General features: G+C 41.4%; 1 protein-coding gene across 2 annotated transcripts in view; it reads right to left on the minus strand.

Annotated features, from left to right (window-relative positions):
- Nucleotides 1-3,511: 3,511 nt before the first annotated feature.
- The window catches only part of Top2a (DNA topoisomerase II alpha), a 34,628-nt gene continuing 15,491 nt past the window's right edge, over nt 3,512-22,648 (minus strand). Inside the window, exons 14-35 of one of the 2 annotated variants that reach the window (XM_051158512.1) lie at nt 22,249-22,359; nt 22,008-22,113; nt 21,807-21,916; nt 21,475-21,567; nt 19,565-19,679; nt 19,344-19,465; nt 18,764-18,912; nt 16,024-16,255; nt 15,731-15,865; nt 15,414-15,614; nt 14,232-14,427; nt 12,268-12,359; nt 11,473-11,628; nt 10,959-11,042; nt 9,315-9,497; nt 8,331-8,418; nt 7,207-7,359; nt 6,159-6,282; nt 5,981-6,024; nt 5,501-5,635; nt 4,428-4,630; nt 3,512-3,969 (exon numbers count right to left, since the gene is read on the minus strand). In XM_051158512.1, the coding sequence (XP_051014469.1) occupies nt 3,835-3,969; nt 4,428-4,630; nt 5,501-5,635; nt 5,981-6,024; nt 6,159-6,282; nt 7,207-7,359; nt 8,331-8,418; nt 9,315-9,497; nt 10,959-11,042; nt 11,473-11,628; nt 12,268-12,359; nt 14,232-14,427; nt 15,414-15,614; nt 15,731-15,865; nt 16,024-16,255; nt 18,764-18,912; nt 19,344-19,465; nt 19,565-19,679; nt 21,475-21,567; nt 21,807-21,916; nt 22,008-22,113; nt 22,249-22,359 (2,967 nt within the window). In that variant the 3' untranslated portion in view covers nt 3,512-3,834. Of the gene's footprint in view, nt 3,970-4,427; nt 4,631-5,500; nt 5,639-5,980; nt 6,025-6,158; nt 6,283-7,206; nt 7,360-8,330; nt 8,419-9,314; nt 9,498-10,958; nt 11,043-11,472; nt 11,629-12,267; nt 12,360-14,231; nt 14,428-15,413; nt 15,615-15,730; nt 15,866-16,023; nt 16,256-18,763; nt 18,913-19,343; nt 19,466-19,564; nt 19,680-21,474; nt 21,568-21,806; nt 21,917-22,007; nt 22,114-22,248; nt 22,360-22,648 lie in introns of both variants that reach the window. The other variant, XM_051158511.1, reaches the window with a different exon arrangement.

Consider the following 22,648-nt stretch of genomic DNA (forward strand, 5'->3'; position numbering starts at 1 on the left):
GCATTCTGAGGTCTTTCCCAGCATCTAGAAAGGAAGATAATGCAGGCAGACCTGCAGGTCAGCCCAAAGGCAAGGCACTAGTGGACTACAGCCACGGCTCCCTGGCAGCAGTTCTCCACCCGAAGGACTAAGCTCCAAACAGGTCCTGCAGTTACTGGGCAACTGGGGTCAGAAGGCAAGGTCACCTGTAGACTGGGCCTCCTTTCTTCCAGCTAAAATGACATACTCTGGTATATCTTTTGATTTAAGGATGAATTGGGGCAACCTGAGGTGAGTGAGTCTAACATTTTACACCAAAGAAACATCTGATTTTCCAGGAAAAATGTAAGAGGGAATATAAGCAAAGCCTATGTTTGGAAAGACACCTCTTCAGTTTATAGTTAAGCATGAGATCCAGCAGTCCACTACTGCCAGGAATTCCACCCACGGTGAGAAAAAAAAAAAAGTGAAACGGATCTGTGCTATACAATTCACAACAGCTTTACTATACTAGGCCTGACTGGAAACAATCCAAGCGTCTATCAACAGGTGAATGGATCAACAAACCCATACAGTGGAATAATACTCAGCAAGAATAAAAACAAACTATTTCTGTCTGTTTTGATAAGGGAACTAGTGACATATACAATGTGGGTACACTTTAAATCTTATTTAAAATTTTTAGCTGGGCGTGGTGGCGCACGCCTTTAATCCCAGCACTCGGGAGGCAGAGGCAGGTGGATCGCTGTGAGTTCGAGGCCAGCCTGGTCTACAAAGTGAGTCCAGGGCTACACAGAGAAACCCTGTCTCGAAAAAAACCAAAAAAAAAAAAAAAAAACCAAAAAAAAAAAAAAAAAAAATTATATATATATATAAAAGTTTTATTTCATTTTAATTTAATTTAAAGGCTCTGTAGCAGGGCTGGGTATGGTGGCGCATGCCTTTAATCCCAGCACTCAGGAGGCAGAGGCAGGGGGATCGCTGAGTTCAGGATAGTCAAGGCTAACACAAAAAAACTCTGCCTTGAAAAACCAAAAAAGACTGTATTCACCAGCATGCTTGGTTGTTTCTTCATATAGATATAATGTAAACTATATCTATTTAAAATGTTTTAAGTGCACACGCATGCACACACACACACGCACGTGAGGATCTTTTATCTGTTTTGAGACAGTCTCACTATGTAGCCCTGGAGACATGAAGAAAATCACTCTGTAGAGCAGGCTGGCCTCAAACTCAGAAATCCACCTGCCTCTGCTTCCCAAGTGCTTGGATTAAAGGTGTGTGCTACCTTGCCTGGCTTTATATTTTTAACTTTATGTGATTGTTTTGCCTGCCTGTGTGTCTGTGTGTTATGCATGCCAGCAATTTGAGTGCTTGATGCCTGAGGAGGTCAGAGAAGGTATCAGATCCCCCAGGAACTAGGTTTACAGTTGGATTTGAACCACCACCGCAGGTGCTGGGAATGGAACCCCGGTCCTTTGCAAGAGCAACAAGTGCTCTTAGCCACTAGGCTATCTCTCCAGCCACCTAGTATTTATTTTTTAAAATCATTAAAAAAAAAAAAAAAGATTATTATGTATAGTGTTGCCTGCAATGTACACCTGCAGCCAGAAGAGGACATCAGAGGACATCAGATCTCATTATAGGTCGTTGTGAGCCACCATGTGGTTGCTGGGAATTGAATTCAGGCCCTTTGGAAGAGCAGGTGGTGCTCTTAACCTCTGAGCCATCTCTCCAGCCCATAAAAATCATTATTCTTATCATGATTAAAAATCTTTAAGACAAAAACAAAATGGTTTTTTTTTTTTTTTGGGAAATTTTTTGAGACAGGGTCTCTCTGTGTAGCCTTGGCCGTCTGGACTCACTTTGTAGACCAGGTTGGCCTCAAACTCACAGCGATCCGCCTGCCTCTGCCTCCCGAGTGCTGGGATTAAAGGCGTGCGCCACCACGCCTGGCTAATGAGATGTTTTGAATTTTACTCATATTGTAAAGGTAAAGGAACTTGCCATGCAAACCTGACAACCTGAGTTTGATCCCCAAAACCCAATTAAAGATGGAAGGAGAGAACTGACTCCACAAAATGGTCCTCTAACAACCACATGTTTGCCATGGCACATGTACCCCACCCCACAATAATTAAAAAAAAAAAAATTTTACTTATTTATTTTATATTTATGAGTGCTGTTTTCATGTACCCCAGAAGAAGGAACCAAACCAAACCAAAAAAGGAAACTTAGGGGTGATACAAAGGTTTCAAATGCTGGATGTGGTGGCACAGGCTGTCATGGTCAACCTGGGCTAGATAGCAGGAACCCATCTTAAAGAGAAAGCCGCTTGTTTTCAGTTCCTAAGACACCTCCAGCTTCAGGGTGCTGTTAAAAGAAGTGTTTCTAAGCCCACAATTCTGGGTTTTCTTTCTTTCTTTTTTTAAAGATTTATTTATTATGTATACATTGCTCTGCCTGCTTGTACCCCTGGAGGCCAGAAGAGGGCGCCAGATCACATTATAGATGGCTGTGAGCCACCATGTGGTTGCTGGGAATTGAACTCAGGACCTCTGGAAGAGCAGTCAGTGCTCTTAACTGCTGAGCCATCTCTCCAGCCCCCTGGGTTTTCTTTCTTAAAAACAAACAAAATAACCCAAACTTAACAGAGTGGCCTTGAATTCCTGACCCTGTTGCTTCCTTGTGCTGGGATTACAGGCAGATGCTACCATAGCATTTTAATGTACTGGAGACAGAATTCAGGGCCTCAAGTACTCTGCCAGTGGAGGTTCATTCCTAGCATAACTGCATTTTTTGAAAGAAACTTTATTTTTCTCCCATACACTTGTGTTTTGCCTGCATGTATGTCTGTGGGTGTTGGATTTTGGAGTTTCAGACAGTTGTGAGCTGCCATGTGGGTGATGGGAATTGAACTTGGGTCCTCTGGAAGAGCAGTCAGTATTCTTAGCCAGAGCCATCTCTCCAGCCTCTGATACCTGAGTGCAGAGGACAAAGACATCTCAGTAGCCATGTATAAGATTCTAAGTAAAACTAAACCCAACTAGGTCAGGTCACATTGCTTCTCGTTTGGATACTTCACCTGTCAAAGGCAGGGTGTGTCAGTATAAGCAGGATATGGCTCTAACAGTCCTGAAAAGGAAGCAAAGGACTATATTTTGAACTATGGGGGAGGGTGTAATATGGGTTAAAATAAGAAATGAATGGCTTACAATGTTTAAAACATTTATTAAAGTACAAAATTGTTGGAATTAAGCAGAATAGAAAGACATATTAAGTATTTACAGAAGACATTGATAATAGTACTTAAGTAACATACAACAGCACAGACAGGTCTCAACCTTCATTCACAAGTTAGAATCACGGAAACTTCGTGGCTCACTTCAGGGCCAAGCGTGGAGATGGGGAGTTGAGCAGTCCTGCCCCCTCCCTGTAATCTAGAACCATCCTAGTCCTTCCTGTGTGACCGAACTCTACCTATAAAGCTGAAAACACAACGCCACGCTACCTCATTTTAGTGGAAATAGGAAAGGAGGCAGAAGTGCGTTTGACAACATTGCCGAAGTGACCATATATTATGTGGAATCCAAAAGAACTTCTAGCCAGATTTTAGAGACCAGAGAAAACATATAAAACACAGACAAATCAGAGAAGAAAACAATGTTCATGAGATGGTCATTATGGACACAGTATGTTGAGTACAAAGTTGAAGGCCAGGTGGGCCCTATTCATTTGGATAGTCTTATTTAAAAGTCTCCCCTAAACTGAATTCACAGGGGGTTAAGGAAGAACTTTGAGAAACTTTAAAACTGACCTGGCTCAGTCAAACCATTCCTAAAACAGCCTCACTTAGAAAAGGTCGTCCTCATCTCTGTCTGACTCCTCCAGGTACTTAATAGGCTTCCTTGCCCGTCCAGACTTTGCTCGAGGTGCCACTGTGTCATCCACGTCCAGATGGAAATCCTGGCTCTCTGCCTTGGGTTTCTAAAGAGAAAATGCAAGTAATTTGCATATTGCTGATATGACAGGGTCATTCCACACTGCTTCAGAGTTCTCCTTCATCTTCTACTAAGTAGTAAGAAAAAAAGGCCCAAAGCAACCATCCCACTGACTGACAGATTTAACTTTTCTACAGCTAAATTACACGTGGTACAAAGTAATAAACTCAGAAGCTTAAATTTACTTCCTTAGAAATAAATATGGAGCTGAGTGTAGTGGCACATGCCTTTAATCCCAGCACTTGGAAGGCAGAGGCAGGTGGATCACTGTGAGTTTGAGGCCAGCCTGGTCTACAAAGTGAGTCTAGGACAGCCAAGGCTACACAGAGAGAGACCCTGTCTTGAAAAACCAAAATAAATAAATAAATATGGAAAATTATGGGCAAAACCAAAGTTGGATGTTTCAAAGTATCTAGAGTGGAAGGATTGAGCAGTGATAGGCACCTTGCTTGTGGCAGCTTTAGAAATTACTTTCTCAAAATCAGAGTCGGAATCATCAGAAGACAACTGCTGCTTCCTTTTGCGGCTGTTCTTGGCTTTGGCGGGAGCAGGCTTTTCAGGGACTTGAACACTCAAGGATGATTCTGACTTGGCTCCCTTTGGCGCGGCTCTCTTTTTGGTACCAGCAGAGGAGCTTGAAGATTGGCCTGTAGGTCAGCATGGGCATCAACCATAATCAATCTTTGGTCAGTTTCCCTATGAATTCTCTCTTTTTAAAAATATTTTAAAAATTATTTATTTATTATGTATACAGTACTCTGTTTGCATGACAGAAGAGGGCATTAGATCTCATTATAGATGGTTGTGAGCTACCATGTGGTTACTGGGAATTGAACTCAGGTCCTCTGGAAGAGCAGTCAGTGCTCTTAACCTCTGAGCCATCTCTCCAGTCTCCCCCACCCCCACCAATTCTCTTAAACATCACTTTTTGAGACAAGGTCTTTCAATGGCCTAGAGGTCACCAATTAAGCTGGACTGGCCAGCAAGAAAGCCCTAGGGACTGAGCGTTTCATGTCCCAGCACTGGGATTACAGCCATACACCACTCTGTTTATGCGTGCTGGGCATGGACTCCAAGGCGTCATGTATTCTAGGGCAGCAGTCTACCAAGTAGCCACATCCCCAGCCTTGATTTCTAAGTCATCCTACATGGATCACGCCAATTGCTTATAAATTCTTTCCTTATTCATAGAAATGAGCTGGATAATATCTGGAATCTGGGTAATACATTAAATTTAAACTACTTCTTAAATCCTCTAGAACTGGAACTAGACAGTTGTGAGCCACCATGTGGTAGCTGGGAATTGAATGTGGGGCAGCACTCCTAACCCTGAGCCATCTCTCCAGCCCTCACTATTTTTTATATTTTACTTGATAATAAAGATGTAAAAGACACAACTCTCAGTTGGATAATGTATAACCTCATCATCAATAGATATTTTCAGAATGTAAAATTAAGCTTGATTTGGAAAAATCAGTTAATCGTAATAATTAAGCTTCTAACAGGTCCAGGCTTACTTTTGGCTGCTGTCTTCTTCACTGCCAAAGCCTGTTTGGAGGTCGGCTTTATCTGTTTAGTTTCAGCTGGGAAGTCAGCAGCAGGAGCACTAGGAGACGCCGGCACACTGTCTTCAGCATCACTTTCAAGGTGAACTACTTCAACAGAAATGGAGAGAGTCACATCAGCAACTGAAAACATCCTCTCTGATGCTGTGTCCCTGATGTGTATTCCCATTTTAACTAACTTTCTTGGAATAATTTAAATATTCTTAGAACTTAGTTGAATTTTGAAATTTTAGTTTTGGGGGGGACAGAGCCTTGATATATATTACAGGTTGGCCTTGAACTTGCAGTCCTGTCTCTAAGTGCTGAGAGCTAAGAGTACTATGCTTGTTTATGTGGGTGCTCTGGACTGAGCTCATCTTCATACTTGCTTAGCACACGCGTGACTGATTGAGTCGTCTCCAACAAGCATGCAGTCGTTTCACTTATACATACCAGACACGGTACTTTTCTGTGGCTTCAGTGTTCTTTTAGTATTTCTAAAAAACAAAACAAAGCCACTCAGAAGGCATCCTGACAACCAATTCTACATGTGTAAAAACAACAAAGATCAATAAATATACCAATGACTATTAAAATAGCCGTGATTAAATTTGTAAGATAAAATACTTACTTTGAGGGAATTTTGGTCTTAGGTGGACTATCAGCTAATGGGGAAAAATCTTCATCTTCATCCTTTTCATCAAAACTTGAGAAATCTTCATCCGAGTCTAAATCCACAGCAAATGTGGCTTTTGCTGTTGAACACACACACAAGGAACCAAACAGGATACAGTCACTTAAACATAAAATGACTCAGCTTTGTGTGTGTGTGAACCATAGCAATCATTTTATCTGTGTGTATAAGTATTTTGCTTGAATATATGTCTCTGTACGATGTGCATGCCTGATTCCAGAGAAGGCCAAAAGAGAGAATTAAATCCCCTCGAACTGAAAGTTAGAGTCGGTAGTGTGCTATTATGTGTGTGCTGGGAATTGAAACCAGGTCCTTTGGAAGAGCTGCCAGTGCTAGTTTTTTTTCCCCCTTCCCTCCAAAACACAGTTTCTTTGTGCAGCTCTGGCTGTCCTGAAAATCACGTTGTAGAGCAGGCTGGCCTTGAACTCAGAGATTTGCCTGCTTCTGCCTTGGCCTCCTGAGCATTGGGATTAAAGAAGTGTACCATCACTGCCCACCACAGCCAGTGCTCTTAACCATTAAGCAAACCCTCCAGTCCCTGAGTGTGTACACACACACACAATTTATTTACTTACTATGTATACAACATTCTGCCTGCTTGTACACCTACTAGCCAGAACAAGGCACCAGATCTCATTATAGATGGTTGTGAGGCACCATGTGGTAGGAATTGAACTCAGAACCCCTAGAAGGGCAGACAGTGCTCTTAAACTCTGAGCCATCTCTCCAGCCACTTGACTTTTTATTTATGAGTATGTATAAGCTTCAGCTTTACTACATTTTTTTTCTTTTCATTTTTTTGAGACAGGGTTTCTCTGTGTAGCCTTAGCTGTCCTGGACTCACTCTCTAGACCAAGCTGGACTTGAACTCAGAGATCCCTGCCTTTGTCTCCCAAGTGCTGGGATTAAAGACATGATCCACCACCACTCAGCAGTCATTCAAATCTTATGCAGCATAGCTGGAATGCACCGTAGTTTTCCTTACTTGCAGCTCTTCGTGGATCTCTTTCTCGTGGAGGAACATCAAAATTACTTTCATTACTGCTCATATCTGATTCTGAATCAGACCAGGGGTTTTTCTTTTTCCCTTTTTTGATAGGCTTAAATGGCAATACAGTTTGCTTCTTTGCTATGGTGCCTAGAAGGGAAATAGAAATTTATACTTTAAAGAGTTTTATAATATTACATTTGTGTGTGTGTGTGTGTGCGCGCATGCACTTGAGTGGAGGTCAGACATCTTATTGGAGTTGGTTCTCTCCTTCTGCTCTGTGAGTTATGGAAATCAAACTCAGGTTCATAGTCTTGGTGGTAAACTTCTGTACATGTTAAGCATCTCAATGGCCCAGAAATTAACTATACTGATACGCCCTGGCACCTTCATCATCTATATACTGTAATGATGCCTGAGGAACAAGCACGAGTGGAAACAGATCCACTTCTGTTGCTCATTTAAACCACAAGTAAACGATGTGTTTATAGTGAACAATGAGATGCAGATGTCATGTTGTTGCTGTTGGTTTCTGAGACAGGGTCTCTCTGTGTAGCTGTGCCTGTCCTGGCCTCGCTTTGTAGACCAGGCTGGCCTTGAACTCACAGAGATCCACCTGCCTCTGCCTCCGAAGTGCTGGGATTAAAGGCATGCACCACCACGCCCAGCGAGATACAAATGTCAAAACATCAAAGCTCCCTGAGAAATAGATGTCCGAGTTGAGCTTTGGAGGTCACTAGGAGATAATTCTTGTTCTTTATGTCACCCATAGTTGCTCACACAGATTGGTCAGTCTCAGTATTTAAAATTTGCTCTTACATATTCCTTTCATAGGCTGTTGAAGCCAAGAAAAGACAAGACAAACAAACAGGAATTCCTGGAAAAAAGGTGGGGACCTATTTTAGATCCCAACTAATGAAGTCAAGTCACTAAACAACTATATTACAAGAATCTCTTCTAAAACAAACCAAACATCAAGGACAATATAAGGGTCAAATATAATTCATGCACCACCTTCCTTTACAATACTTAGTTCAACTCTACAAAAACACTGACTATCTATGTAGAATAATTAACAGTTTATCCCTGAGTTTATACCATCTTGTCCAACATTGCGATACCTGGCTCTTTCTTCTGCCTCTTCTCCAATCTTTGCTTTAGTCCTAGTTCCACACCATCCTCAGTGGGTACACCCTCAGCGTTTTCACTCTGAAAGGCAGCAACATGTAAGAAACAACAAAACCCAGCAACACAAAAACATTCTACGTCTCTCTTATTATTTAGAATAATAAAGTTAAATACTCAACACACATAGACAGACACAAATACAGTGAAGGAATATGCTTTCTTTGGGTTTTGGTTAAGAGATCTAAAATAACCCAGGCAGTGGAGGCGCATGCCTTCCCAGCACTTGGGAGGTAGATGCAGGTAAATTACTGTTTCAGGCCAGTCTGGTCTACATAGTAAGCTCCAGGACAGTCAGAGCTATATAGTGAGACCCTGTCTAGAAAAAACAAAACTAACAAAAACAAAGAAATCTAAAATAAAGGGCTGGAGAGATGGCTCGGTGGTTAAGAGCGCCAGGGTTCAATTCCAAGCTCCTATATGGAGACTCATACCATCTGTAACCCCAGTTCCAGGGAATCCAATGTACTCTTCTGGTTTCTGTGGACACTGAATGTATGTGGTACAGACACACATGAAGGCAAAATACCCATATATATAAAATATTAAAAGAGATCCAAATAAAGGTATAGTTATGATCTTTAATATTTAAATACTAAAAACAAAACAAACTGGGTGCTCGAGAAAGAAAAACTAGATAGATAAAGGATAGACTCCAAATAGGCTTAGAAATTTGGATATAATTTGCTACACTTAAGGGCTATTACAGAGAAACCCTGTGTTAAAAAAAAAGCAAAAATAAAAGAAGAAAAAGTATTTCGTTTGTTTGTTTATATATTTATTTATTATTAGAGGTCAGTTCTTTTCTTCCACCAGGGATTAAACTTAGGTTAGTCAGGCTTGGGGGCAAACCTTTACCTGAGCCATCTTACTGGTACTAATTTGTCAATTTCTAAAGAAAACTTGGCTTAAACTATTACCTTAATTTTCTTTTTAATTTTCTTCTCTGCTTCTGCTTTCATCTCCACAGTCACTTGAGGAATAACTCTTTTTCCCCGAGGAGAAGGCAAGACTTCAGACATTTGTGCTTTCTTCCCCTTTCCTTTCCCCGCCTTTCCAGGAAGTCCTACTTGTTCGTCTTGCCTTTCCTTGGCTTCAACAGCCTATGGAAGGGAATTGTGAGAACAAATGTGTAGGTGAAGAAAACATAACACCTAAAAAGCAACAGTTAAGCAAACAAGCAATTTAAGATATAGCCACGCCTAAAAGTGAATTAACTCCAGCCCTTTCTTCTGTAAAAATATTAGCTTTAGTATATTTCTTGCCATCATTTACTTTATGCTATTTAATAATTTATTCCTTTCCTTCTCTCTTTAAAAATATATTATCAGCTGGATGTGGTGGTGCATGCCTTTAATCCCAGCACTCGGGAGGCAGAGGCAGGTGGATCACTGTGAGTTTGAGGACAGCCTGGTCTACAAAGTGAGTCCAGGACAGCCAAGGCTACAGAAAAACCCTGTCTCGAAAAATATATATTATCATTACCATATGGTTGTGTGCGTTCATGTACACACCAGAGGACCACTTTGTGGAATAGCTTTGCTCCTTCCACAGCACCTGGGCTCTGGAGCTTTTCTGGCTGAGCTGTCTGCTTTTGTTTCCATGTTGTACAGGATGGCCTCCAAGTTCCTGTGTGTACCACACCCTGCCTAAAACTCAAAGTGATCCTCCTGCCTCTGCTTCTCCAGTGCTGGGATTAAAGGTGTGCCACCATTACCCAGCCAGTGTTCTTTTGTTATTTTTTTGAAGTGCTAAGTATAGAGAGCAACGTCTGCACACGTATAGAGAGTGCTCTACAGCTGTATTGTATCCACAGTCCTTGGCTTTTGACAGGCTCTTACTACATATATAGCTCAGGCTAGCCTTGAATACACTATGTAGCCCAGGCTGACCTCAAACTTGTGATGCTCCTGCCTTAGTCTGAGAGTATAGGGTTATTGTCTAGGTGGCTATCACATCCGACTTTGTCATTACTTTGGAATGGATTTTTTTCTTCCTATATTTCTTCTTTTATCAAATGTGACGTCTCTCTCTCTCTCTCTCTCTCTCTCTCTCTCTCTCTCTCTCTCTCTCTCTCTGTTTTTCGAGACAAAGTTTTCCTGTATAGCCTTGGCTGTCTTATACTCTGCAGACCCTACTGCCCTCAAACTCACAGTGATCCGCCTGCCTTAGAGGGCATCAGATCACATTACAGATGGTTGTGAGTCACCATGTGGTTGCTGGGAATTGAACTCAGGACCACTGGAAGAGCAGTCAGTGCTCTTAACCCCTGAGCCATCTCTCCAGCCTCGTCATGTTTCTTTTAAAAAGGCATGTTGCACGTGCTGGTCAGAGTGCTCAGTGGTTAGGAGACCTTATTGCTCTTGCTGAGAATGAGTTCTGCTCTCAGCACTGGGTGACTCACAACTGCCTGCAACTAAAGCTCTAGGAGAGTGGCACTTTTGGCTTCTGGGCACCTGCACTTACCACACACCACACATACATAACTAAAAGCAAAATAAATAATTAAGAAATGTCATGTTGCTAGATTATAAATATTAACATAGGCTTTATAAAGTACATACCTCCAGTTCTTCAATAAAAATAGCCAGATCTTCCTTCCACAAATCCGATGGGCTCTTTTTCTTTAATGTGTTGAGCTCTTGTTCCTTTATATGATTACCAAAAATTGAGTTAGTAAATATGTACAAATAGTATTATTATTATTACTTTTGGGGACAGGTTTTCTCTGTGTAGCCCTAGACCCACTTTGTAGACCAGGCCGGCCTTGAACTCAAGAAATCTGTGCCTCTGCCTCCTGAGTGCTGGGAGGTACGCCACCACGCCTGGCACAAATAGTTTTTTTTTCTTTTTCCGAGACAGGGTCTCTCTGTGTAGCCTTGGCTGTCCTGGACTCGCTCTGTAGACCAGGCTGGCCTCAAACTCACAGCAATCCACCTGCCTCTGCCTCCCAAGTGCTGGGATTAAAGGCGTATGCCACCACCGCCCAGCTCACAAATAGTATTTTAAAACAGAACATGACTTTTTTTTCCCATAAGGATATTAAACATCAACCATCCCGTCATATCTATAACTTACCTTTTCATTTCTTTGTTTGCACAGCTCATCTTTCTTTTCCTTGGTTAGATACCAAAGGGGCATATCAAGAAGGTAGTTGAAGGTTGGTCCAGAGTCTGTTACAGAATCACTGTTTTCATTCTCATCTTCTTCTTCATCTTCTTCTTCATCTGGAACCTAAAGGATGAATCAAAATATAGAATATGAGTACAAATATACAGGTGCTTTCATTTTTGTACTTGTGACCTCTAGAAATGTTTGAAAATAGCCAGGCATGGTGGGGCACGCCTTTAATCCCAGTACAGGGGAGTCAGAAGCCTTTTTTAAAAAAAATTATTTATTAGTATATGATTGCTCTATCTGCATGTACACACACATGCCAGAAGAAGGCATCTGTTCACATTATAGATGGTTGTGAGCCACCATGTGGTTGCTGGGAATTGAACTCAGGGCCTCTGGAAGAGCAGTCAGTGCTCTTAACCTCTGAGCCATCTCTCTGCCCCCCCCCCTTTTTTTTTTTGGTTTTTCAAGACAGGGTTTTCTCTGTAACTCTGGCTGTCCTAGACTCACTCTGTAGACCAGGCTGGCCTTGAACTCACAGAGATCCACCTGCCTCTGCCTCCAAGTGCCGGGATTAAAGGCATGAGGCACCATGCCTGGCTAGTTTAAAATTTTTTAATTAAAATATTTTTTTCCATTTTGTTACTATATGTATGGGATGCTCTGCCCTGAGTGTAAGAGCCAATAGACAAATAAATAGAATGATCCAGTTGGAGCTTAGCAAGTAGGTAAAAAAAAAAAAAAAATTTAAATTACCTTTTGTTGAGCTTCTTTCCAGGCTTTCACAGGATCAGAATCATATCCTCTCTGAATGAGAACTTTAATTAATTCTTTTTTAGGTTTATTTTCTGTTAAAAAAAAAAAAAAAAAAAAAAAAGATAAGTAAGACTTTAGAATGGTAAGGTGTTTCTACTTCATTAAGTCAAAAGATCAAAACTGGAACATTTGAACCAGAAGGTGGTGGTACACACCTTTAATCCCACCCTGCACTTGGGGGGGGAGGAGGAAGAGGAGGAGGAGGCGGCAGAGGTCTCTGTGAGTTTGAGGCCAGCCTGATCTATAGGGCAAGTTCTAGGACAGCAAAGGCTACATAGAGAAACCTTGTCTCGAAAAATAAACACCCACCCCCCTTCAAATTCAACTGTTAATGTTTGCCTATGTTTCTGTCTAGATCTGTAAACCAAGACAAAGGTAAATTACCAGGGAACGTTAGACCACAGATGAGGCTGAAACCTGTATAATTCTCAAAATAGAAAAGGTTTTTACAGACAGGTCTTCTCTGTGTAGCCTGTGTTGGGATTAAAGGCATGTGTGACCACGCCCAGCCCACTCAACACTACACTGGACTAGGTTTTAGCAGTTTGCTAAGTTTGATTCTCTTAATCAGAGTACCACACAACATTTGTCCCATTTCTCTAGGACATCTGTCTTTCAGTGTATCTGCTGCAGTCCACTATGCTTTTAGAGACAGTAGAAGTCACTACAATATAGTTTTGGAGTACCACCCTCTACCCTTTATGTAACATGGGTTACATGGTATGTTTTGTTTTGAGACAGGGTTTCTCTGTGTAGCCTGGCTGTCCTGAACTCTGTAGATCAAGCTGGTCTTAAATTGAGCCTGTTTCTGTCTCCTGAGTGCTGGGACTAGCTGCCTGGTTTAGGGTTTGGTTTTTTGTGGTTGTGTGTGTGTGTGTGTGTGTGTGTGTGTGTGTGTGTGTGTGTGTGTGTGTGTGTTGAGACAGGGTTTATCTGTGTTAGCTTTGTAGACCAGGCTGGCTCCAAACTCACTTGCCTCTGCCTCCTAAACTCTGGGACTACATGCTTGTGCCGTGTCTGGCTGGCTTCAGTTTTATATGTATTTTGCCTACATTTATGTATGGGCACCATCTTGGTGCCTGAGCAGGTCAGAAGAGGCATCAGATCCCCTGGGACTGGAGTTATGGATGGCCGTGAACCACCATGGATGTGGTGCTGGGAACGGAACTTGGGTTCTTTATAAAAGCAACAAGTGCCGTAACCACGGAGCTGTCTCTCTAACCCTTTGGGTTATATATTCAGACCCTTCACATTTATTCTGCAAGAAGACTGCACCATCCTAGTATTTCCTAATTCTAGTTCGCCAAGTACACCCCCTCCTTTTTTCCATTCAAGTCATGTCCAGTATCCATTTTAGCCTTGCCTGAAACAATAGCATTTGTGAAGTTAAGGTGGGGATGTGCTAGTGCTTTAAGTAGGTATGGAAACAAACATTAAGTATTAAGATTAGTTCTCTTCTTGTGAGCAATTAGTTATGCCAAGTCTTCTTCCCAGACAAGGTCTCATGTGTTTTATGCTGGCTTAAAGCCCACCATATAGCTGAGGATGGCCTTGATCCTCCTGCTTCCCCCTAGCACTGGGGTTACAGTGTGAGCCAGCACATGAATTGATGCAGTTGTTGAGTTTGGACCCAGGACCCAGGGGATGTCAGGAAAGCATTCTACCACTTTGACCTACACCCCATCCCCACACGAGGTCTTTTATTTTCTAGTTCCTTCTTATCTAATCATTAATTCAGTCTCGATTTTTTTAGATGCTCAATCTAGGGGAATAAAGCTAATGCAGAGTACGTGCTTAGCAACTACAAGGCCATGGATTTGAGTCCTAGTACCACTGATGCCCCACAACAACAACAATAAACAATCTATCTCAAACTTTTAAGTATTTACTAGACATTTACATACCAATGATTATTTTGCCATCTATTTTCTCTAATATAAAACGAGCTTGATTATTCAGTTTAGAAGATTCTGCACCAAGCATTCCTAGAAGCCATTCTTTTCTTAATCCGTAATATTTAAGCCTGAGCTCAAAGAAGTCTCTTAGAATATCCAACACCGTGTCATATTTCTTTAAGCAGCCTACATGGTCAAAAAGTACCTGGAAAAGAAAAGCAAGATTCAAGCTATAAATCAGTAAATTGGGTAACCTTTATAAAAGTTTCCTGATATACCCTTTAAAATTGATATTAATTAAACAAAGATCTTGCCACATGTGGTGGCGCACGCCTTTAATGCCAGCTTTCAGGAGGCAGAGGCAGGTGGGTCTCTGTGAGTTCAGAGCCAACCTAGTCAGTCTACAAAGGGAGTCCATGACAGCCAAAGCTACACAGAGAAACTCTGTTTCAAAAAACAAAAAAATTAACATTCATGGATGTATGCCTGCATGTATATATGTGCAACATGTATGCTTGTAATGCTATCCCATGGAGGCTAAAAGAGGACCTGGCAATCACTGAGAACTGAGCCAGACAGTTGTGAACTGTCATGTGGTGCTGAGAACTGAAACTAGATCCAGCGTACAAATGCTAAGTGCTCTTAACTGCTGAGCCATCTCTCCAGCAGCCTTCTTACTCTGCCCTCCCAACAAGACAGGGTCTCTCTGTGTAGCCTTGGCTGTCGTGACTCCCTTTGTAGACCAGGCCAGCCTCGAACTCACAGCTGGGATTAAAGGCACATGCCACCACACTCGGCTCTCCAGCCTTTCTTTTTGTTGTTGTTTTTTGAAACAGGGTTTCTCTGTGAGGCCTTGGCTGTCCTGGACTCCCTTTGTAGACTAGGCTAGCCTCGAACAGCCTTTCTTTTTTTTGAGACAGGGTTTCTCTGTGTAGCTCTAGCTTTCCTGAAACTCACTGCAGACCATGCAAGCCTCTGCCTCCGAAGTGCTGGATTACAGGCATGCACCATTGCCCAGCTAGCCAGCCTTTCTTTTTGAAACAAGGTCTGACTATATACCCCAAGATAGCCTTGGAATTCATAGTGATCCTCCTCTCTCTGTCTCCTGAGTGCTAGGATTATTGGGGGGGGGGGGGCAATATACCCAGTAATATTAGCTCTGATATATTATCTCTTATAAGCAACACATACCATAGAGTTGCAAGTGAGAGTAGTCTGGAGTTTGAAGACTTTGTGTAGTCCCACTCTCTCTGCTTCTGCCAATTTTTCTTCAGTCATCTTTACGATGAACTTCACAGTGGTGTCTGTATGATATTCCCTGTAGTCTGTTATGAGAGGAGGTGTCTTCTCTGTGCCATTCAACATGGGTTCTAGAACCTGCTCTTTGTATGTCTATAAAACAAAACACAACACAACACAACAATCCTTTGGGTAAGGAGTCTTTTGAATAGTCAACAGCAACAATAATATCTTTCTCTTGGAAAACCATGAAACCAATGGCTATTTACCTGAGTCCACGTTCTGATGGGAAGCTCTGAGATTTCAATGGTTGTGGAATTCAGAATAGCAACTTCTCCACTAATCACATAGTGATTTGAAGCCAGTTCTTCTATAGTACCTTTAAAATTCTTGTAACTTGGGAGCTAAATTAACAACAAAAGTTTTCTAAATGTTAAATCACAAATATGTTCAACAAACAGATCTAAAGTATGAAATAAATCTTGTAACTGTATATTCTGTACTGTACAATCTATTCAACTATGCCTGAGGAAAATCAAAGTTCCTAACTCAGAGCACTTACCATGGGCAGAGGCTCCTCTTCATCCAACAGTCGCCTGATATTATTTACGACTTCACGGACATCAAAGTTGGGGATTTTGCAGGACCACCCAGTACCTATCCCCTCAGCGCCATTTATCAGCACCATGGGTATAATAGGAATGTACCATTCAGGTTCAACACGCTGGTTGTCATCATATAAAAACCTCAATGTGTGATCATCTCGTGGTGGAAATAACAATCGAGTCAAAGGGCTAAAGAAAGCAAAGAATATCATTTAGCAAAATGGCCTTGACACTTCTCCCATTCAGTTGGGCATGGGGGCACATGACTGCTCTTGGGGAGCAGAGGCAGTAACAGGCAGCTTCTAAGTTCCAGGTCAGCCGGGGAACATGAGACCTTGTTCCAAAACCAAAACCAAGCAAACCCTCTCAAGCTCATGATTTAGTACAAGTGAACAGACAATGAACATGCATTCTGCCTGGCAGAGTGCTAAGAAGGAAAATTAAGCAAAAGAATTATTACTTGTGGTGCTAAGCAGTGAGTACTGTAGTAATACATCTGTAATCCTGGTACCTGGAGAGGAGGATTTTGATTTGGAGGCTTACCTTGGACATATATTAAGACTGCTTAAAAAACAAAAACAAAAACCTAAATTAAAACCAAACCAAATGAAAAGAGTGCTGGGGCTGAGCTGATAGCTCAGTTCATATGCTCAAGGTCTTGAGTTTCAGCCCTAGAGCAGCCCACATTCAATCATAACTCTAGTGCTGGGCAGGTGAAGACAGGTAGGCTAGCTCAGCAAGTTCTAGGTCAGAAGAGGTACTATCTTAAAAAAAAAAAAAAAAAAAAAAGGAAGAAACCAGGTGTGGTGGCGCACGCCAGCACTCGGGAGGCAGAGGCAGGCGGATAGCTGTGAGTTCAAGGCCAGCCTGGTCTACAGAGCTAGTCCAGGACAGCCAAGGCTACAGAGAGAAACCCTGTCTTGAAAAACAAAAAACAAAAAATTAAAAAAAGAAAAAAAATAATAAAAAAGAAAAAAAATAAAAAAAGAAAAAAGAAAAACAAAAAACAAACAACAACAAAACAAAAGAAAGAAACAAAGAAAGGGGATGTTGGAGAGATGGCTCAGAGGTTAAGAGCACTGGCGGCTCTTCCAAAGGCCCTGAGTTCAATTCCCAGTAACCACATGGTGGCTCACAACCATCTATAATGAGATCTGGTGCCCTCTTCTGGCCTGCAGGCACAACACTTTATACATAATAAATAAATCTTTAAAAAAAAGGAGGGGGAGGGCGCGCGCAGACGGCTCCCCAGATTGCCCACATATGCATGCACACACACAAAAGAATGCTAAAGTGGATAGGGTGTTACAAACAACAGCAGAGTGTTAAGAATTAAGGTATGAGGCATGTGCCTGTGGAAGCTGATTACAAGAGGATTACTTCAGGCCAGGAGTTAGCGCAACCTGGGCAACACATGAGTTCCTGTTTCTCTTTTTTTTTAAATCTCCGTGTATACATGTTGAGTATGTGTGTATGTAACATGTATACGTATGTGTAAAGACACACATGAGGAGGTATAAGGACAACCCTGGATGTCAGTCCTTGACTTCCACCTTTTTGAGGCAGGGTCTCTTTTATTGTTTGCTATTGTGTATGTCAGGCTAACTTGTCATCGACCTCCTCACCCCCCAGCTTATAGGGATACTCCTGCCTTCACCTTCCATTATGCCACCAGAGCACCAGGATTTCATGTATGTGCTACGGCACTCAGCTTTTTATGGGTTTGGGACTCAAATTCAGAACCCCATGCTTATGTGGCAAGCACTGTACTCAATGAACCAGCTCTCTAGCCCAAGATAGAGTTTATCTGAACAGAGATAGTAAGAAAAGGGAAACCCAAGGCAGACATCATATAAGGTCTGGTTAGCTAAACTTACTCTGGGCAAGTAGAAGGCTCTGAATCAGTGAACTATTGTTAAAAACTAATTGGTAGCCAGGTAGTGAAGTGCGCACCTTTAACCCCAGGATTTAGGCAGAGGCAGGAGGATCTCTGAGTTCGAGGCTAACAGGGTCTACAGAATGAGTTCCAGGATAGTGAAGACGACAGAGAAACCCTGTCTTGAAAAACTAAAACAAAAAACCAATTGGTGAGATACTAACCGAAAAGATATAGTGAGGTGAGGACTTACTATTCTCCTAATGGAGAAATAACAGGACTTGCTAATAAACTGGATTAAGCAGTAAGAAAGAGTCAGGGGTGTCTTGATTTTAGTTTAGCCCCTACACCTGACATTTTCTTTATAATGTTAGTTCTGGGTTTGACATCAGACCTACATGTTTCTATAGCAGCACTTTACTGATTAGGCTGATCTCAGCCCAAGATTTGGTTTTTGAGGATGTCTGTGTATATTTATTTTTGGGGGGTTAGGAGTTGAGACTGGTAGCAAAACTATGATGTTCCTCCTGCTGGGGCTACAGGCTTGTACCACTGTATCTATACCCATCCTGGAATTATGTTTGGGACACTAATTGTGAGAGGGCAGTCAGACTGAGTTATCTGAGAAGTGAGTGTAAGCAGCAGAGAATCTAATGAAGGAGCCGTTGGGTAGGCTAGTGTTTAGGGTGAGAAAGAGTAGAGCACAGCAAAGACAGTGAACAAGGAGAGACCCATCATAGATGTCCAAATGTTTCCAGGACAATGGTTGATAACTGCTGAGGTGAAGAGTGGTGATGCCAAGTCACTAAAAGCAAACTCACCTAAGCATTGTAAAGATGTATCGAGGACTAGCGGAGTCCTTGCCACCATGAAGCCTGGTACCAAACTGACCAATGGGTTGCAAGAGGTTCAAATTATTGCTACCCACAAAATTCTGAGCCAAATTAATAATAGTCATCATCAGTGACATCTGTAGAGGGAAAAGAAAAATCATTAATTTGATTCAAAGATAAAAACAAATGTGTCTGTGTGTGTATTCACTATTACAACAAAGTCACATAGTCTTGTAAGGTTTTAAGGTTTAGATGCTTATAGTGATTTTTCCAATATAAATAGGTGGCAGAACATCACACAAACATGATTTCTAGGTGTCTAAATGTGACTTCATATAGTAATACTAAATCTTACTAAAAATCTATGAACATAACTTTGCAGACAAGAATCTTTAACAAGAATGTTCTTTCTAGTAATAGAACTATTGGTCACAAGGGTAATCATGTTTTATACTTTTGAAAGGTTGGACTCAACTTTTCTCTGCTACGGATGTATACAGAAGTTTGCACTTGCACCAAATGTGCTTGGAGAATAAAGCATTCTGAAAGTGTTAAAGACTGTGTTTACCTCACCATGGTGGTAAGAGGACATTTCTGCCACTGACCCGGCTAACTGGGCAACCTTTACTTCTCGCTTGTCATTCCGTTTGAAACAAGTAAATAAAACTTTTCTCTGACCTGGTTTCAAACCTTTAAAATTAAAGGACAATAATTAGGATTTTCAATTTAGCAATTTCTGGGTACAAATCACCATTTTATGATAAAACAGACTAAGACATTTGCACTTACCATCTACCATAGATGGGATCGATCTTTCATTATCAGAATTTGAGAACAGGATAAGTTCCTTGTTTATGAAATCATTATAGGTCAGGTAGGCAGTGGTTTGTCCATACAAATAATCCTAATGGATCAAAGACAGTATTACATAATTTGGTCTTAACAATGATTAATATGAAAATAAAATCAACCAGAACTACCATTTGTCTGATAATTCTTCAGTTCTTGAGAAACAATAGGTGAGCCATGAAGTGGTGGTACATGCCTTAAAGCCCAGAACTCAGGAGGCAGAGGCAAGCAGATCTCTATGAGTTCAAGGCCAGCCTGGTCTCTGAGAGCTCTAGGACAGCCAAGGTCAAACAGAGAAACCTTGTCTTTAAAAAGAAACAATCAGCCAGGTGGTGGTGACACATGCCTTTAATCCCAGCACTTGGGAGGCAGAGGCAAGAGAATCTCTGAGAGATTGAAGCCAGCCTGGTCTACATAGCCAATCCAGGACAAACAAGGCTATTACACAGAGAAACTCTATACCAAAAAACCAATCAGAAAAGAAAAATAATAGGTGCATGAAGTTGCTACTTATATAACATTGTTATGTGCAAAATATTAAACTTTTAGGGGCAAAGGATAGTACTGAGAAATAAACTCAGAGCTTCCTGTACCCTGGGCAAGCACTCAATCTCAGCGCTAGCTCTAGACCTTAAAGGTTTTTGTTTTGTGCCAGGTGTTTTGTGCCAGGAGGCAGAGGCATGTGGATCGCAGTGAGTGTGAGCTTGGTCTACAAAGCAAGTCTAGGACAGCCAAAGCTACATAGAGAAATCTGTCTTAGGGAAAAAAAACTTTTTCTTTTGTTGTTTTTCTTGAGCCACGCATGGTGTCACACACGTAATCCCAGAACTCAGGGAGATAGAGGCAGGCAGATCTCTGTGAGTTCGAGGCCAGCCTGGTTTATAAAACTAGTCCAGGACAGCCAAGCCTACACAGAGACACCCTGTATTAAAAAAGAAAGAAAAAAACCAGGCCAGCGTGGGCACATGCCTTTAATCCCAGCACATAGGAGGCAGAGGCAGGTGGATCTCTGAGTTCGAGCCCATCCTGGTCTACAAAGTGAGTCCAGGACAGCCAAGGCTACACAGAGAAACCCTGTCTTGGAAAAAAACAAACACAAACAAACAATCCCCCCCCCATTTCAGACTTATCGTGTAGTCCAACTTGGCCAATTGTCACTTACAAATACTTCATACTACACACACGGCACATATAGATGAGTGATCACATGATAATTGTTTATATCAGCATAAACATGTGCGAAATGCCTTGCCTCATAACTATAAGACTATATTGCCAGGCTGGAGAGATGGCACAGAGGTTAAGATCATTGACTGTTCCTCAAGAGGTCCTGAGTTCAATTCCCAGCAACCACGTGGTTGTTCACAGCCATCTATAATGTGATCTGATGCCCTCTTCTGGCATGCAGTTGTACGTGCAGGCAGAGCACTGTATACATAATAATAAATAAATAAATCTTAAAAAAAAAAAAAAAGGACTATATTGCCAAGCAGTGGTGGTGCATGTCTTTGGTCCCAGTTAATTCCATCCACTACTGAGGAGGCACAGGCAGGCAGCTATCTCAGTTCAAAACCAGCCTGGTCTACAAAGCAAATTCCAGGATATCCAGGGCTACACAGAGAAACACTGTCTCAAAAAATCCAAAACGAAAAAAACTATATTACTAGGTAAGAATGTTTTCAGCGCCTTCATACTCTCAGGACCACTGTTGTGTATTATAGTTATTACATCAAACGTTTACGCCCCCCCCCCCCCGCAAAAAAACTATTTAGTAATTTTAATTTGTTGTAACATCAAGTCTAATAGTCAATTAAATAGCATATTTTGTGGGATACATTTAAAATTCTTACCTCAGGAAGGCCAAGTAACTTCCGCTGTCGTCTATCTTCCATGAAATTAGTTAGCCACTCCTTTCGATCATCCACCTGCTTTTTACTAAAGGCCTATAAACAAGGTGGGAAAGATGTCACTGGGACTTAGTGGTTCCAAATATCTTCTCTATACAAAGAAACATCAAAAGTCCTGTTTTCTAAAATACCTCGTTCTATCATTGGGAAATGCTTACCAGAAATATTTTATTTCATAAAACACTCTTCTATGAAAATTTAAGTGCTGTAATTGACCAGCCCAGTAGTGACTTCTGAAAGCAAGAGTGTGTATGTGCATCGTGACTCAGACTCACCAGGCTGATTGCAGCATCATCTTCAGGCCCAGAGTATTTGAATTGAATCCGATGTTTTTTCATATCTGCAAAATACTCCTTAGCTTCCTTTGATGTGCTAGTGCCCAAACCTACAGAGGTAAACAAAACAGGTAAGTTACTTCATAAACCCTTCTGTAACATAATAAAACTGAGACTTTCTACGTGGGTTTCATCACAAACCTTTGTAATATTTGACTTTCCATTTTTTATGATTTGGAGTAGACCGCTTCCATTCTTCAAACTCAGGAAGACTGTAGAATGCCATTTCTTGCTTGTTTTTCGACACCTATGGTAAAGAACACATCTCTATGGGTCTGCACACTGTAGGCTCCCCTACATAGCATCACATATGCAGAGTTACATGTAAATCCAGTATTGAGCATGGGCCTTTGAGTCTTTTTGCATCTTTGAACATGTATACCTTTACAATGGGAGTGATAAACTCTTCTAGAAAACGATGTCGGAGAAGAGAGGGCCAGTTGTGATGGATAAAATTGATTAGCAAGCCTTTGATATGGGAACCATCTTGGTCCTACAAATATTTGAAAAGACAAAACACAAAGAATTGTTTAGAAATAAAATTACGAATAATTTGGCAATTTCTCAAAAATTCTTCTATGCAAATAAAAGAAGTATTCAAAAGTAAACTTACTTATCTTGTACATGTGATTAGTTTAAACAAGCATATCTGATTGGATGTTTATTAGCGATGAGTAAAGTTTTCAGTAATATCTTTTTATGGCAGGTAAGTAAGACCTGCTAAGTGAGGCACAGTGCTATGTGCTTGTAGTTCCAGCCACTCTGGGCTCTGGAAGGTAGAT

This window comes from Acomys russatus, chromosome 16 (genome assembly GCF_903995435.1).
Source record: "Acomys russatus chromosome 16, mAcoRus1.1, whole genome shotgun sequence".
NCBI classification, from domain to species: Eukaryota; Metazoa; Chordata; class Mammalia; order Rodentia; family Muridae; genus Acomys; species Acomys russatus.